At 31.8% G+C, this 18824-nt stretch overlaps 2 protein-coding genes across 7 annotated transcripts in view; one reads left to right on the top strand and one right to left on the bottom strand.

Moving 5' to 3' along the window:
- The window catches only part of LOC106470922 (CTD small phosphatase-like protein 2-B), a 42203-nt gene extending 33433 nt beyond the window's left edge, over positions 1-8770 (bottom strand). For 3 of the 6 annotated variants that reach the window (XR_002613152.1, XM_013931500.2, XM_013931499.2), the window contains exon 1: positions 8669-8770. The gene's annotated coding sequence lies outside the window, so the exon portion shown is untranslated. Of the gene's footprint in view, positions 1-3935; positions 4048-8668 lie in introns of all 6 variants that reach the window. The other 3 variants (XM_022399570.1, XM_022399572.1, XM_022399571.1) reach the window with 3 other exon arrangements.
- A 3477-nt stretch (positions 8771-12247) lies between these two features.
- LOC106470921 (ceramide synthase 1-like) overlaps positions 12248-18824 on the top strand; it is a 30481-nt gene continuing 23904 nt past the window's right edge. Inside the window, exon 1 of the mRNA XM_013931498.2 lies at positions 12248-12500. Coding sequence (XP_013786952.1) covers positions 12252-12500 — 249 coding nt within the window. The 5' untranslated portion in view covers positions 12248-12251. The remainder of the gene's footprint in view (positions 12501-18824) is intronic.

Consider the following 18824-nt stretch of genomic DNA (forward strand, 5'->3'; position numbering starts at 1 on the left):
ACAACCACTGGCTATAGATTTCTCTAGAACAATCGCGACGTGAGTCTTATCAATCGTTCTAGAACTCAAACATAACAATAAAAAATGTTCATTGTGGTAAACGAAATAATAACTTGATCTAAGTAAGAGTTTTATCTTCCTCCCGATTTGTTAAAACTTTACGTGATAGAAAAAATGAATATTATTTTCGAAATCTACGTAGCTAAATTATGGAAAATCCGTTATTAAAACCAAAACAACTTTTATAAAGTTTTAAATTCGCAGGTCTGTGTAATCAGTCTTAAGTTTTGAAATTCAAATAGACAATAAAAAATTAGGCAACTTTAATGCCATAATAAACATTTACGTTTCAGTTATTTATTGGCGTTTTTATATTATTTTGTGTAAACCCATAACTGCATTATTCCCATTATATTTTTAGAAGACTTTCCCACATACATCATAGTTTAAAAACAAACAGTTTTTATAAAACAAAAGCTGATTATTTAGATCACAAATTGATTGTTTTTTTTTTTCGGTTTCGTGACGTAACATCCTTAAGATATAATTCTAGTTTCCAAAACAGCATTAGTTCAAACTGTAGTTTCTAACAAATTCACTTACAGGTAATAGAAAAGAGTAAAAGCTTAAAAACACGAAATAAAACGTTTCACATAAAAGTTGAAAATAAATCGTATCCAGTTTTCATACTGATACAGCTACAAAAATCAAATAGTTTCCAAAGGAACATGCTTTGATATTTGAGGTATAAAACTTAGGTGGTTTGTTTCTCAAACTGCTAGCTTCTCCAACACTGAAATACCTATTCTACCTATTTCATCTTATGGAGTAATAATTATATACAGAGGATTTGTTTGTAATTAAACACAAAGCTACACAGTGGGCTATCCGCGGGGACTTTTTCTTCTTGACTCTTATATTATGGGCCCAAAAGGAGTTCCGTGCGTAAAAATTTAGATAAATGTTTACAAGAGCAATTGTGTCAATATAAACAACGCCGATAATTGTAGGGTCAAATTATAAATAAATGTTTTGATTTGAAATCATACTTGAAGCGTTAATAGCTACTGTTCTCTCTCCAGTTAGTCCAAAAATGTGTATCATTAACTTGTCAATTCAAAGTTTCCCCCTTTACACCTATATGTCGAGAAACCAGTCTCTTAAGGTTAATAACCCCCCCATTGGCACAGCGGTATATCTGCAGACGTACAACGCTAGAAACCGGGTTTCGATACCCGTGGTGGGCAGAGCACAGATAGCCCATTGTGTAGCTTTGTGCTTAAATTCAAACAAACACAATAAAAAAAGTCTGAATTTTAATTTGTTACCCAACCATCAAATGATTTGAAAAAAAAAAAAACAATAAATCACTTCATAACATAATTATCAAAAAATGCCAGTGTTGAGTAATTCTACAAATATTACAGATCAGGATTTAAATATATTATTAGCAAGTATTATTGTATATATATAGTATTACGACACAACTTTCATTTCGAATAGCGGAGTCTATTTCAATGTTAAGGTAACTTTTACCATTTTCTTTAACGAACTACAACTATCCCATCGTTAATTTCTTAATTGTATTAATTTATTTTTAACCTAACAAGAAATGTAACATCCTGAATATTTATATCTTACCATGATGCCAAAAATAGTGTATATTATATTCAAATACTACCGCCAAGCCGATTAATATTTGTATTCTCAACACAAGTACATATCCATACGTCAAAACTCAAAGTTCCAGAGTAGCTTACGATTGGGGCTTTTACTCATCAAATTGAACCAATCACAGCTAAGAACGTACCATTCCCAACAGAGGGGTGTATTCATGTTGTATGCGTACGAGATGAGGGTTGAAGTTTCTCAATTCATTAAATATATACCAAATTTGTACTTTTTTTTTCTGCTATAAACTGCCACTAGCTGAATGCATGGACATGTCAGTATGAATACAAGTCGTCATTGATGAATATAACTGCATTTCCAACAACATAAACCTACTGAAGGGTGTTGATGTTTTCTTATATCTAGTGTATGTGAAACTTGTAATTTAAGTTGGATTAAATACAGTTCTTAATTATGTACTTAGCATTAATGAGAGAAATAAATAAATATTATTTGGCTGAACACATGGGCTGGAAATAAAGAAAAATATAAGCATATCTTATCTCATTCTTACAATGTTTCAAAAGTCAGTCTACTGTCTAAAGCAGCCGATTGGCAGAAAGTTATGAATACCTTCACATTTAGGCTTAACAAAAGTTTCATAAACACATCATGTTCAAGAATTGAGATAAATTTATGTTTTAAAAAATATTTAGTAATAATGTGTCACCATTAAAAAGTTACAAATCATTATGAAAACAAATATTCCATTGTTGGAAAGACTATCAAACAGTTCAGACTATTGTAATGATTTGTTCAAAAGTGTCATTGCCTTGACTGAACTCTTGAAGCATCCGCAACTTGTGTAGTCATCGTATAAGTTACAAAATGACACCGGAATTTGTGAAGTTCTATTAAACAACGAATGCAGGCCTATAAATTTTTCAATTCAAGTAATTTATTTTAACTAACCTCTAAATGTATTTTGTAGTTATACTTTTTTTCTGTTTAGTTATTAGCGGGGGGTAGATATCCAACTAATCAGAAGTTTTTTGTAGTTTACCTATTGCTCACTAATTAAGGGTGGAGATAATTATGTTTGCGGCCGTTATAGAATGTCGATCTGATTATGATGATGGCAAGGAGGTCTTTTGGTAAGATTGATGTTTTTATAACAATATTTCAGAAACCAACATTTATCATCGCCATCTACATCTCTAGACAAGTTGTAAATAATTTGGCCTTATTAAACGAGGAAAATTTATTATCTTGGATGTTTTGTAAGTATATTTGAATAATCTTGTTTACTACTTACTAACGAGAGCTGTATTATAAATATCCGTCTTGCTGTTGTATAAGTATTAGTCTGTATGTTGAACTAATCATATGCATTATTTTTTGAAACATCCGTAAACTTTAATTTCACTATAAATTATTTGCTTTTTTGTTCTTTTCTGGGTGAAAAGTCTGCTAACAGTTCACGAAAATACGTCTTAATTGTACGTGCCATTTCTTGTAAATTGGTGTATGGAATTAGTCAGCGAACAGAGATCATAAAAAAATCAATATGGTGTGAATAAAATTAAATACTTGCCAGTATTGGTTTTAAATGAATATCTCATCTGAATTTGGTCGAAAATTTTGAAATTTTGCAAGTAACGCCCTTGAGTATTGCATGTTAATAATAGTTCGGCTTTAAAGGTGATGACGGGAAATATTATGTAATATATTAATATCTAGTTGGTACGTAGGTTATGTCTTTACATACTAGGGTTAGATTCATTACGAATCCTCCAAACAAAATAAGGTATGCATTTTATTACAGCAGTTACTACCATGTGGCTTATTTAGAAAAGCATTGGAATGAATTCTATAACAACTAAGTAATCATGTGATAATGCTTTGAGAAGAAAGCCTATCGGTGGCTCAGCGGTAAGTCTGCAAGTTTACGACGCTAAAAATCTGATTTCGATATCAGTGGTGGGCAGAGCACAGATAACCTATTGTATAGCTTAGGGCCTAACAACAACTAAACCATGCCACCAGAATTAATAATTGATAATCATTTAGGTTTTTCTTAAAGGACTTGTAGGAGAGATAAAAAAAAATACAATTTTTTTGGGCCGTTGAAGATGCTGTCTTAGGTTTAGTGTAGTGGTATCAGTCCTAACGTATAGAACATGATAAATTACGTAGGCCTAAATCAAAGACATAATCCTTCACTATCTTATAGTGAAGAGTACAACGACGGTAAATCAAATTATACATATTTATTTTTATTATGTATTTTAGATATTATTCAACTACCAAATATCATGACTTACGAACGCGTGTGTTTGTATTATGTCCTGTTGACGAGAGTACCTTGGCAGGATAGGTAACTTTTCCTACGGTTAAACCAGTCCTTTATAACTGATCTGTCACACTACTTTCTACCTATGCGAAAAATAACACAAAAAAAGTTGATAAAAACTCGAGATATCGCCAGTGTTTACTTAAAGCATATAATCATATATTTGTGCATGCCATTTCTGTGCTTCCGAACACAATACAATGGTGAATAAGTTTAATATTTGCCAATAAAACAATACGGATTTTGTAACCAATTTTCAATTTATACAAATATTTTAAGTAGCAAATAGGAGTGGGCAAGACTTACGTCACGTACATCTCAATAATAACCACTTAAACCAGTCATTCTATTACTAAAATTCTACAGTGATTTTGAAATCCAGGTCTTTAAAGGTAATAACCAAACTTTGTTTACTGAGGTATTTAGATCTGATATTTCTCCTTGAAAGCTTTCCAAATCCCCTAGAAATTTAAAATCGGGAAATATATATTAGTGAACATTTTGCACGAACCGATAAAACAGCAGTTAACAACGAACTTTACAGCGCTCCTACATTTCGCGTGATACCCAACAAAGCGCGCATTATTTAAATTTGCATGACTTCCAAAAATAAACCATAAGAACCAACGAGATATGCGATATCTTATTTTCCTCAAATTCAAGTCTTATGCTGGTCTTTTCTTACGAATCTCTTATGAAAAATTCATTGGAAACCGTCAATTACAGTAAGAAACACCTATTATTTTCTTTATTTGATTTAAAAACTAAAATATATTATAACTGTAATTAAACAACAATGTTTAAATATCAACCTACTAACATTTTGCTTAGAAATCTGCTTGTAATACATAATTTCTCTTTTAGCTTCGTCTATATTATTAGCAATGGCGGCCTATGCAATTATATGCCATACTGTCAGTATATCTGTGCATGAAAACAAATAGTTTTGTTTGCGCATAGCTTCACAAAAAAGTATCTACCGAACCGTCCCTAATTTTGAAATGATGGACTTTAAAGAGGAAAATTCGTCAATACCATTCACAAGCAACTTTTATCTGAACAAATAGTGAAATTTGACAGTCACTTTAATTGTGCACCAACAACACTAAAGTGCTGAGTGCGTTTTCTAGCGGCAACGAGCTTCGAAAAGAGTACTCTCGGATTCACAGTGCGGCACGATAACCACCAGACAAAACGTTTTGAAAAATAGTAAGTATAGTTGGATAAATCTTTTGTGAACTTAGAACAATAAAAAAAGTTAAAGAACACGGTGACAACAGCCTGTGGAATGGTAAACATCAAGATGTTGCAGTTCTGCATGGAGAACGTCTATTAATTAAACACTTTTGACTACCAAAGAAGATTAGTGCTCTACGAGTTCTGTGTAATCTTTAATTAATTTTTAAAATAAATGTTTTTGTACACTGACGATCAGAGTCCACGTAATAAACTTCTATTTTTATTTGGCATGTGAGACCAAGTTTAAAACTTATACTACAACCTTTTTAAATTTCTTCTGTCGACTTCTTTTATCATTTGTAATTGATATATCGTTAAAAATTGAAATGTAATAAAAGTATAAATAATTAGTTATACTGATTGTTGGGTTGATCTTCAGTTTTGTTCTATGTGCATAGCTTACTCTAATCAAAACTTAATATTAATTATTAATGTCTAGAAAAAGTTTTTAATCATGTTTTGTGTGTGTGTGTGTGTGATAATAGTTTTTGGGCATGTGTTGTTTTACATATGACATAAAAATATCAATGTTTGATCATAAGGAAGAATTGATCCAATAATGAAGCACTACAGTAAGTAGGAAAAAAACTATTTGGTACATTGGTTTTAGTGTCAAAGCACTGATAACAGATCAAGAAGTCACAAGTTTAAAATTTGGATAAAGAAAGGCTACGCTGCAAGAAGTATATTTTATATTTCTAATATGGTGATTGGCTTGTGGAATGAGCTGCTGTCTGCAGTAGTGGAGGTCACCACTTTACAAGAGTTTAAAGACCATATTGACGATAGAGGAAAAAAAATTAATAAATTTCCTACTGCAAATTAATACCAAATAACATATGGACCACTTGGGCCTTCAAGCATGTCTTTGCACATCCATCTTGCACAAAAATAAAAATTTAAACTTGTCCTTTATTTTTCATAGAATCATCCATTTCCCTCTTAAACTCTTGTAAAGTTCCAGCCTCCTCCACTGCCAATGGCAACTCATTCTATAAACCAATAACCCTATTATAGAAATGAAACTGTCTTAACTAAAGCCCAACTTTACCTTTCAGAATTTTAAATTTGTGTCTCATCCTATTGTCTCCAGAATACAAAAATGAAATCAGAGGCCTTTGTTGTATGGATCCCCTAAATAATCTTGTAAATTCAATAAGATTGCCTCTTACCCTCCTTTTTCCAAAAAAAAATGATGAGAGATCTTAACTACTCCTATAAGGCAATCTTTCGATACCTAGCATCAGTCCTCTTCTGAACCCTTTCAAGAAAGTCAACATCCTTTATTAGATAAGACCAAAACAGTACACAGTATTCCAAATGAGGCCTATCCAGTAATTTGTAACTTTGTACAGAGTGATAATTACCTTTTAATTAATGTCTCTATAGATACACTAGTCCTACTAGTGACAGAATACTGTTTTAACAGCTTAACTGACTTATCCACTGCTATGCCAAGATATTTTTCTTCGGTCATGCAAGTGAGTTGGTTCCCATCTACATAAGATGTACAATTCAAATTATTATAACCCAAATGTCTTATCTTGCACTTACCGTAATTAAAGATCACTTGTTAAAAACACAATTTTTACTGATCAGTAAAGAAAACTCAAGTTACTGTTGTCTATTTAAAATCCTGTTATAGTTAACTTAAAATACACTGAACAGGAAACAATTCCAAATATCCAATTTAAAATTGGGTTAAAGCTTTTACTGAATGCTTTCTCTGATTTTACTTGAATTTGCAAAATAGTTGGAAAAATTACTTTGCTTGCTAATGTCTCCCTTTCTCACCATCATCACATTCTGTTTAACTCCCAAATTAGTTGGCTTGTTTACATACTGTTCACTACTGATGTAGTTAATGATATCAAGTAAATTATGTCACAAAATTGTGTAAAAAAATCAATAAAAACTAATGTAAAATCATTAATTTTGTGTTTAAGATACATAGAAAATTTGAACACAAGTTATGGTATTCACTGTAATATTGACAGTATTTTTTTTTCAGATTATTTTTTGTGACTGCCATCCCATTAGGAGTTCATGTTAAAGTCATGGACACACAAACAATTTGGTGTAGAAATAGTTTAGAAAAATGAATTCTAAAAATCGATCATGCACTCCATTGCTTCATCATGAATTCTAGGGTAAATTTATTAAATGCAAATTTCACATCAGGTTTATATAGAAAATAGAACAGCAAATTTCTCTTTTCTCTGCCTATTGGCTTCCACATTTTGGCATTCAACATCATAACATTTAAGTCAGCAGTACGTAATAATAACCTACTTAATCCTGGATTATCAGACGTTATCAAAAATCAGGTTGGATGTATGCTTAATCACTGGTATAATGCCTTAAAAAACGTATTCACAACGTTAATGTTAAGCTACTTATTTGAATTCTCTAACGTCATTTCACTAACTAAAAGGCTAACAAGAGTAATATAATACTAATTTGTACTTATACTATTACTAGATGTATTTCTGCAAGGTCCCAAAAGTGTTCTGTTTCAAGAGTAAATAAAATCAAAATTAAGAGTAACAAATAATTTTATTTCATACTTTTGAAGTTCATTTGTCATGCTGTGTGGTAGTATACGGAATGCATAATTCTTCTCGCGATTCATGGCATGCGCAAGATTTACTGACGTCACGACAGTACAAATTGTAACCTTAAGTGTTCCTTATGTGACGTCATTTTAGTGTCTACTGGCTGACTGACAGATAACACACTATTGGATAGTGGCGTGAATGTTTAAAACAGGTGAACCTTCCAGGCGGCCTTCGGCCCCCTTTTAGGAAATAAGTAATAATTCTGTAAAATTAACTATGCTGGATCTAATAATAATATTATTCTTAACTATTTAATGAAGTCTGTGCTACATTATTGCAATTAAACTAAACAGATGTAAAACGTTATTACTAATATTATTGTTGGCTCATACTAAGATGTGAATTAAATGTTATTCATGTCTTAATTGTCAAATATCATATTCATTATTTAGCGTTAACTGGTATAACACCATAGTATTGGACTTAAGACTTTCCAATAAACTGAATTATGGCAAATTGCCAATTTTGTGTCAGAGTGGTGGCATAGCCAACATATATTTATACTAAAAAGATAACTAATTCACGTACTCAAACAATATTGAAATATTTTACAAAGCTATTTTAAAGGACCTGGATACTACTGACTTTAAAATGTGACATATCAAACAAACAAATTGATAACGAATATTCTTTATAACAGCGTGCCCATGGAAACAGCGGCTCTATTTTCAGCGTGTAATATAATGACTGACGTTAATGTAAATGTAGTGAACTGACGCAATCTGAATCATTTTGGCGGTACAAACTTAAGAATTTGAAGTCTTACTCTTTAACGTACTGTAAAAAAAATTAGGTGTAAAATGAAATTTAAAATGTCTAACGGGTAAAATAAAGCGGACAATCTTACCTTCGTTACACGACAGTAATAAATGAGGAAATACTTCTGTATTAGAACGTATACCTCCATTTTCGCAGTCGACCATCAAGCGTTGCTTTCCCGCCCAGCTTGATAAAACCCGGATGATCTTGATAAATGAAATATGGCGCACGCGCATGCTCCTTTCCCGCCAAACAATTTCCTCACTTGACTCATTCATAGCTCCGATCGATGATTTCAATATAAGATAATCTCGTGATGGGGCCATTTCTTGCCGCGAGTGTAAGATTTCTTCATGTAATTAAAATGATTTATAATTTTGGGCTCTCTTGGGTAAAACTAACAATTATTAAAGTGGACCAGTATTTAACATAATATTTGTGCCTGTAATACGATTGATTACTCCAAATTGTTCGTGTTTGTGGGTAGCCTGTAATATACAACTTAACCTTATAAACCTAAGTATGTGAGAATCACCCTATACACATTTCAAATCTCTCAAAAAATATTTTTTATTATATTCTGATAATCATGAATTTCCACGCTTGCGCTATTGAAACAAGCACAGGTTGTTAAGTCGTGGATTATTGTGGCTTTTGATTTTTACAACTTCACATAGATGTATGCGTCTATAGAAATTTTTCTTAAATAAAAATTTCGAACTTCTGTAACTTAGCTGTTGCTCTTGTATTTCATTTTTTTCTTGAAGAATTTGGAAATCTGGTCATTACTCATGGCGGTTGCAGTTCACGTTGAAATTTCACTCACTGGCATCACCCACAGGTTAACAGGTCTGCAAATACCTCATCGTGTATAGCCAAATGGTTATCACTGCAGGGTCTGCCATTACGCCTGTCAAAGTTTCAATAATTCTTAGTTTCCACCTGCTGGGAAAAATGTCGTAAGACTGATAAAACTACGCTGTTTGTATTCAAACAATTATTAAACATCATATAGTTCCAAATTATTTATTTTATCAGTTTACCTTTACAAAACAAGTTGATAACATGAAACTTTCTGAAAAACGGTCAGTACTCAGACTTGATCATTTCTGTGATAGCTATTAGTTTAAAAAATATTAGATTAATCGTGCAACACACGATATTTCTTTTCAGGGTGCTATTTAATAAATCCATATTTCAATGTTGCAGGAATCAAAGACAATCGAAATACTAACACCACATAATTCAGAGCTTGTAACAGAGCATACAATGTATAAAGTGTATGTATATTGATAGGAGAACAAAAAACTATTTAAAAAAAAAGATTGATTTATCTTCTGTTTCGGGTCATTTCTCTTCTGGCTGCGTTTTATAATCTTTTTAGCTCATTAGATCAGCAATACTTAATCTGTGAATTGTGGGAACACTGTTTTTTTATTTACGCTAATAAAAAACGTAAATACAATGATGACATATATTTTATAGTATGTTCTAATAGATATTTATGAAACGGAAGTTATAAGTATGCTCACAAATGTGGTTATTTTATCTATTCACTTATATCCAGAAATAATTGTTAACATATTTATATTCATACAGGAATGTGTATCAAATCATTACTCTGTATTCAGAAATATTTCATTTAGACAAAAATTCATACATGTAAATGCGAATAATGTAATTAGAGAAAGAGTAAATTCTACCACCCCATGCTACATGGAATGGCCTGATGGTTAGCAATTTGTGGGTCAAGGGCTCGAATCCCGCCCTTCCTTTCAACTGTTGGGGGAGGTATGATGTGACAGTCAATCCTACTTTTCGTTGGTAAAGAGTAGCCCAAGAATTGGCGGTGGATGGTGTTGACTAGCTGTCTTCCCTATAATCTATCATTTCAAGATCAAGAACGCCTAGCAGAGATAACCTTCGAGTAGCTTTGCTCGAAATTCAGCAAACAAACAAGCTACTAATCTATGCTAGTGCCATCTCTTGATATATTTTTAAGATGCTTAGTAGCTGGTCAAAACTCATCGCTAAAAAATTCAAAAGTCAGAGAAGATATTCTTATTATAATAATGATTTTTGTTTGTTCGTTGTTAAGCTCAAAAATGCACAATGATTGTCTGTGCTCTGACCATTGTAGGTATCTAATCCCGATTTTTAGCGTTATAAGCCCTCAGACTTACCACTGAGCCACTAGGGGGATATAATAATGATTTAATAATACTCCAAAATAATAACTAATGTTTTGAAATAATATGTATGTAAATATAAAGCGATTGCAGACTTAAAAAAGTTTTTAGGAAGTTATATTTTCAGATACGATTTGTTTACTTGTTATCAAGCGCAAAGCTACACAATGGGTTATCTGTGCTCTGCCCACTGTGAGTATCGAAACCTGATTTTTAGTGCTATAAGCCCTGATATTTAGCGCTGCAATATCGGAGACGATAGTTAACAGCGTTATAAGTTGTATTTTCAATGTTATAATATAACTGTTTGTTAGAGGGAGCTGCTAATCATGATTATGACGCTAGATCTAGAAAGTTCATGATAATGATGTAGTAATCTAGAAATTTTGTTGAATTTGTAGAAACAGAGAACATTATGAATATGAATAATCATTGTGTGAAGATTTGATGAGTATTCAGTGAGTTTATGAGTTCAGAAAAGTTATTCAGAGTTAGAAGTAAGATTGATCATGTGTATTCAATTATTTGAACGATTAGCGAGGAAATTCTGTAGGGTAAGTAAGTTCATTTGTGAAATAGGTGTACTTATAATTAAGGAAATTTCTGTTAAACATTATTATAATATTAAGCCTCCAGTAGTTACAGTAGTATCTGTTAAAAATTGTTGTATTGGAAGTTAGGCCTACAGGTAAAAGTGGCTGTAGCAAGTGTTATTAAAGAAGAAATAAATTAGTCTGTTATTGTTACTTGGACTTGTTCTTGCATTATTTTTTACCAAATAATTTAAAGGAGCCTGGCAAACGATAGAACAAAGTTACAACAGTGTCAAATATAGAAATTGAATGTATTTATAATTCTAAACATTTTATAGTCAAAGTAAAAAGAATACAGAAGAGGTCAGGAACCGTTTCATCTGGTAAAAAATAATATAAAAACAATTTCAGTTTAATAACTTTGCGCTTTTGTTATTTTTTTGTGTTTGGAGTGGGGGGGGGGTGCTGTTTTTTGTTAATTCTCAACGACATTCATTAATTTTCCAAAAAAGGTTACATTGGGGTAATGCTGATGACGTATGTATCTTCATATTTATGGACACTTTGTATTTGTTTTCCAGTGGCACAGTGGTATGTCTGCGGACTTATGCTGCTAGAAACCGGGTTTAGATACCCGTGGTGGGCAGAGCACAGATAGCCCTTTGTCTAGCCTTTGTGCTTAATAACAAACAAACAAACTTTGTATTTAAATATTTATATTGGCTCACAAAATCGTTTATATTTGTTATACATGTCTAACGTACAAAAATGCTAATAACAAATCTATAATAAATCGTATAAATAACAACCAAGTTTGATTTACTGTTTTGCTTTTCTTTTGGCAACGGGTAATGACCTTGGAGTCTTATTTTTGATATGTCGTAGTAGCACGAGCCTATAAAAGTAGAGCGATTATGTATTAAAGAGGGCGCGCATAACGTAAAGAAAAATGGCTGTAGGAGAAACGGTAGTTGAGTGGGAGCGCATTCCTTCTTATTTTGAATTTATTGTTGGTATTTACAGGTATGTCGTGGAAAGTTTTAATCAGTTAAAGGATCCAGATTATGACTTTCCAAAAGGAACATGGCGTGACATCAAAAGTTACTGGCATTTTAATACGTCATGTATCCTTACAATTTTGCTAATGGCAGGAGCATGGACCATCGTTCGTCATTTCAGTACTGAATGGATATTTAAGGTGATTAACCTAAAACTTAGGGCTAAAGGTTAGAATTTATGGGATTTTTACACCATGGTATGTGTATGTATTATATAGAATTTTTAGAAAAAACTGCCTGTGCTGTGTTTTAAGTTGAAATATATTTATTACATGGCAAATATCTTTCAGTTTTATAAAATTTCTCAGGTTAGATAATATAAAAAAAATTATCATTCAAAATTTTACAGATAAGTTATATATCCAAGTATTTAATTCATGTTTAACCTTATGTCACGGTTTTTCTTTCCTTTAAATGTTGCTGATTTGGTGTGTTTTTGACCCACACAGGGTGAGGCTACTTTGTCACAGAAAAATGTTTATTACAATATTAAAGTGATGGGTTATGTGAATATTAAACTTAAAGATGGGTGTGGATACAAAGTGTTACCTAAAACGTTACAGAAGATGAAGTTTTATGTTCTAATTTTAGACCCTAAAGCTATGTCAAACCCATTGTGTACCTCTACTGTTCATTTCCTGCAGATATAATATTACATCTAAGTTCCCATTTTGCTGGTTTTCTGCCTTTATGTTCCATTTCCATTATTAATTGCATAAAATGCTTGAAGTTTATTATTTTATAACTTTGTTTATTCTGTTCAAAAAATATACATAATGGCTTTTAACTGCCATTCAGATTAAAAGTATATTTATATATTAAGTGAATTACTGTGAATTTTAAAAAAGATATATTGTTAAATACTGTATGTAATTAACAGGATAAAATGTTTTTGTAGACGTGTTGGGATAAATCCTGGGGCATCTTTGACATTCACTACTTTCTGCATGTTAACATTGTTAAAAGTGAAAAAAAAAAAAATGAAATTGGGATCAATTGTTTCTCTTGTACATGCGGTGTCTTTCTTTCTCTCATCCCAGAAAAGTCAAAGCTGTGAATGTGTAAAAAGCTCCAGTATTTATCCCGAGTAAGTTTTGAGTACTAGATACCTGTGCTGCATGTTTGTATATCAAGATAAATAAATTATTTAACTGAGAGAAGTAGCTTTAAAAATGTTGTAAAAAGCAGTTTTTGAGTTGTTACACCATATTCATTCAACTTATTAACATAAAAAGGATTCTATTGTGAAATCATAAAAAAAAACTTATTTTTTAAGTCACTTTGAAATAAAGATAATGTGTCAAAAACCACAATATTATAACAGTTGCACAATAAAATTGTGTACAGGGAATAAACGCTGCTACCGTAGTGAAAGATTTGGGGGAGTCCAGTCATACTTGACTGTTGTTGCTAGAGCAGTACCTCAGAGGTTAGAAATTGTGCCTTAAGCTTTTTCTTATTTACATCAACAATATCGATAGGATGTAATTAGTAAATTTAGTAAAGTTTGCTGAAGAAATTAGACTTTTGGGTATTTATAGCTGTATTGAGGATGTTTAGGTAAAACAGAATGTCTTTGATCAGTTGGTAAGTTGTACGAAAAGTTGGGTTATCATAACTTAGATCAGATGTTTAATATATATGGAAACTGTATAGGTGATTGAAGAAAATGGTCTTGGCATAGTAGTGGATGAGTTTAACCCATTGAAGCAATGTTGATAGAAGTTTAGTGTATTTATAGACAAATTGGTTAAATGTTAGATAGTTAATTATTTATTTACAAATTGCTACTTATGTCTTGCTTGGAATATTGTTTTGGTCTTAGCTAAGAGAAAATATTGACTTATTGGAAAGTGCTTAGTGGAGGGCTATCGAGATGTTTCTAAATAAGTGTTTCTCTTGTAGGGGTAGGTTAAGATCTCTTATTTTCTCTTTAGAAAAAAGGGTAACAGTTGACCTTATTGAAGTTTTTAAAGATTGTCTTGGGGATCAATAAGATAGTCCCCTGATTTCTTTTTATATTTTGAAGATCACATAGGACTGGCCTTGACAAATCCTAAGTGCCAGGTTGCCATGGTGGCTAAAAATTTCATCTTGATGCCCAGTATTTTCTCCCAATTTATTCATGCGTAGAGCTGTGCTAAGTAAAACTTTAATCTATAACAGTTCTGGCCTCTTGAAAGTCTGGAACTATTTTTGCATTCTCTGAGTCCTAAATTAAACTTTGTTTCTATGGTTTTAATGATGGATTCAATACTTTTTCAGGAATGAAGCTCTATGGTTGCACAACACGTTACTAGTTTTGCATTATTTTGTTTTTCTTCTTTCCCTCAATTCAACCAGTCAATGTGCATGTTTAGACTTAAACAGTACCAAAAGCAGTTAGTTCAGGCAATATTATCAAGTGGTTGTTGGTATCATGATTGTTAGCATGCACTTGTTGCTGTGAAAGTAAATAAATGTACAGGGTGCCTTGATTATCCATGCTGGTCCGGGGAAAGCCTAAAAATCGTGGATAATTGAAGCACTTGTATATCTCGTTAATTAGCCAATGTTTAATCTTAGTAAAATATTTCAATATATTTAAGTTCCTTGTTTTAGATTATAATTCTTTTACTGTCGTTTAATCACATTATCATAATCCAAGAGTCGGTTGGATGTGCTCTGAATTTCGTGTGTTACACAAGTCCAGTTCCTGTTTTGATTGCCCATTCCCATTTTGGCACTTTTTCTGCTTTAGCCATGGTAGTGCATTCGCACCCAATTAACATCTATGAAAAAATAAGTCAAAAACTTGCACAAGTCTATGCTTGGGAATTATTACAAAAAAACCTTTGTTAAAACAGACTGAAGATGCCAATTATCTATAGGGAAGAGGACGATGTGTAACTTTGTGACACCCCAACACAACCTGAACATGCATCTGTTGTTAAAGCAAATGACAACTGAAGTTGAGTGAAATCTTGTATACTATGATTTTAATCACTAACTGAATAAAGTTTCACAAGCTACAACATTCCTGTCTTAACAGCTAAGAATAAGAGAGACGAGACTAGACTTGAACTGGCAGATTTAAGATTTGAACACATGCCAGATCCTGCATGTGAAAACCCCCAGATATCTTGAAAAATCTAAAATTTTGAAAACAAAATTAATTTCTGAGCAACAGTTTCTTTAAAACATGTGAAATATTGTCTATAATTGTAATGGCATAATTATTTTGAAAAAATTTGTGGCAAAGAAAAAAAAATAGTTTACTGAGGCACTAGTGTACCCATATTTCCCGGTACAAAGAGTAGTTAAGTTAGGTTAGGCACACCTGTCTCCTGAGTTTTGGGGCTGGCTCCTAGATCTGAAAGTATTTGTCGTGGCCTGACATAGAATGATAGAATACAATATTAAGAATTGGAAAAGACATGTTAAGCTTCAATTAAGACAGTTTTGTTTTTATAACTGGCTTATGGAATGAGTTGTATCTGTAGTACTGAAATCCAGCTCTTCACAAGAGTTGATGAATTTTTGAAAAATAAGGGGGGGTTAAAGTTTTTATTTATCAAGTGTAGTTGTTCAGGGACAGCCTTGAAGGATCAAATGGTCCCTTGTTGTCCGTATATTATGATTAAATGTAAAATTGTCTTTATCCTGACTAGACTAATTTGTTTCATTAAAGTTGGAGTTACTGAATACGTTAAGAATGTTTAGCCAAGACATGGAAATGTAAACATCTAAATTTGGATTCACTACATATGCTAACTTGGGTCTTGGCTCAAGTCACTTTTATTGTGTAGAAAGTAAACTTTAGTTTTCTACTGATATAAGTACGTTAAAATCTAAGAAATATTTTGGTTAAAAATTGTGTAGCTACTGTTTAGGATTTTTATTATACTATATGATAAATATTGCTATGGGTGGATGTTTTGTGTAAGGGGAATACTGACCAAGTTTGTTAACTGGTCCAAGTTTCAGTTTTAACATGGTATTACTTTAGTTTCTTTAGGCTTATCAGCTAACATTTGGCTACAAAAAGTTTAGTGTAAAAGGATTTAACATTATGTTTGCTTTTTCATCTTACACTATCAACCATTATAAAAAGTATCTCAAATTCAAGAGTTTGCTTCCAACTTTTATGAATTGTATGAACCAAAAATTTCTTTGGGTAGTCTAATTGGATTTCCTTAATAAAATTAGTGATAATTTTGTAATGATGTTATAAAATATTGTTACATAGGGAAAAAAAAAGCTGTATGTAACAAATAAATAGCAAAAACATATTTTTAGATTATGGGGTACGTAAACTTGATTTATTAGAAGTGTAATTTTTATTTTTAGTCATTATGACTATCTTGTGGTGAATCCTATGTTACGAGAGATGAAATTATTAATTCTACAAACTGTCAAAATTTCTCGGTGTCTCTCTAGAGCTGCCAGTTCTCATTACAACAGCTTGATCTTACAAAATTTGTACATTTGAGAATATAGATTTTGTTTAATATATTTTGTTTGCATGACATATCTTTCTTTTTTTTTTAGTACATTGCTGTTCTTCAAAGACATTGAATACTTTTTTAAGCATTAATTGGATTTACTTTCACGGATAAACAAGTGTATGTTTATACTGAAAACCATGATTTGGCATTAAGTGTGATTTAAAGAATGAACTCATTCTAAAATTTCATATTTTAAGAAATGTAGTAAGAAAAAATAAAACTTATCTATAACTTGCTAGTAATTTTATATAACTTAACAAAAACTGAATATCTTCATCCCCCACCAAAAAAAAAATACAACAAAGAAACAAGCAAACTTATTACATACCTTTAGAAGTTAGTAGTAAAAAAAAGTCTTTCTGAACCCATGCTAAGAATTATTCTTTAAATGCCAGCTTTTAAGCCCCCCACCCCTTCTTTTTTAGATGGTATCTGACAACTGCATCTATTGGAATAATTAGGTCTGTAATTTCTTATACCCATTTTTTTATTAATGCAAGTAACGTTGGCAGTTATCAGGAACTATTTGGATGCTTAGTGATTTTTTTGAAAGATGTCCCACAAACCCTTTTAACCCAGTTTTTCAAAGGTCGCATAATTTGAAAATTTTATTAATATAAAGTATATGCAAACAGTTCAACGCTTCTTCAGAAGATATTTTTATCACATAACGTGAAAATGTTATAACTGGTGAAGGTATAATTATAGCTGCCTCGTGAATGTGTGTGTGAAGGAACAAGTTTTGTTACAGGAAGTTGATGTAATCTCTGTACTCTCTTGTTGCTTTTGCTGTGATTAACATAAAAACCCAGCATTTGCATAAGAAAGAATAGTGTGAGTGAGTTTACACTTGGCCTACATGTACATTTTTATTATATGAATCATACTTAAGTACGAGAAGCATGTGTTGGTTACACATGGTGTAGTGCAAAAGTTTTTTTCTTTCTTTGAGGCATCAAAATTAATTGTCACTTACATTGCTGGAAACGTAATAGAACTAGCTGCTCAGTGCTGTTTTACAGAATGTGAATGTTTTAGTGTTGGTCTAATTTAGCTCAGTGGTCAAAATATTGTAGTGAGAGTAAACCAATGAACAGATTTTTGCTTTTATTTTATTTTGCTTTGTGGCTAGAAATTGCATGTAGACTTTTTTTTGATATATACTACACAGTATCTGTTAACCTAAGCTTTAACTAATTGCTTTATCAAGCTTTTCCAACATTTCAATCTAACTAAACTTGTTGTACAAGTATAACTACGTCACTTAATTAAACTTTTCCAACAGTTCAGACTTGTACAACTACAACAAGTTTAGTTAGAATAACTACGTCACTTATCTACAACAAGTTTAGTTAGACTGAACCGTAGTTATACTTGTACTGTCGGAAAAGTTTAATTAAGTGACGTAGTTATACTTGTACATCTACAACAAGTTTAGTTAGATTGAACTGTTGGAAAAGTTTAATTAAGTGACGTAGTTATACCTGTACACCTACAACAAGTTTAGTTAGAGTTCAGTCTAACTAAACTTGTTGTAGATGTACAGGTATAACTACGTCACTTCATTAAACTTTTCCAACAGTTCAGTCTAACTAAACTTGTTGTAGATGTACAAGTACAACTACGTCACTTCATTAAACTTTTCCAACAGTTCAGTCTAACTAAACTTGTTGTAGATGTACAAGTATAACTACGTCACTTCATTAAACTTTTCCAACCGTTCAGTCTAACTAAACTTGTTGTAGATGTACAGGTATAACTACATCACTTCATTAAACTTTTCCAACATTTCAATCTAACTAAACTTGTTGTAGTTGTACAAGTATAACTACGTCACTTAATTAAACTTTTCCAACAGTTCAGTCTAACTAAACTTGTTGTAGGTGTACAGGTATAACTACATCACTTCATTAAACTTTTATAACAGTTCAGTCTAACTAAACTTGTTGTGGATGTTTTGATCAAGTAGTATGAGCT

Source organism: Limulus polyphemus, unplaced genomic scaffold (genome assembly GCF_000517525.1).
Source record: "Limulus polyphemus unplaced genomic scaffold, Limulus_polyphemus-2.1.2 Scaffold4296, whole genome shotgun sequence".
NCBI classification, from domain to species: domain Eukaryota; kingdom Metazoa; phylum Arthropoda; class Merostomata; order Xiphosura; family Limulidae; genus Limulus; species Limulus polyphemus.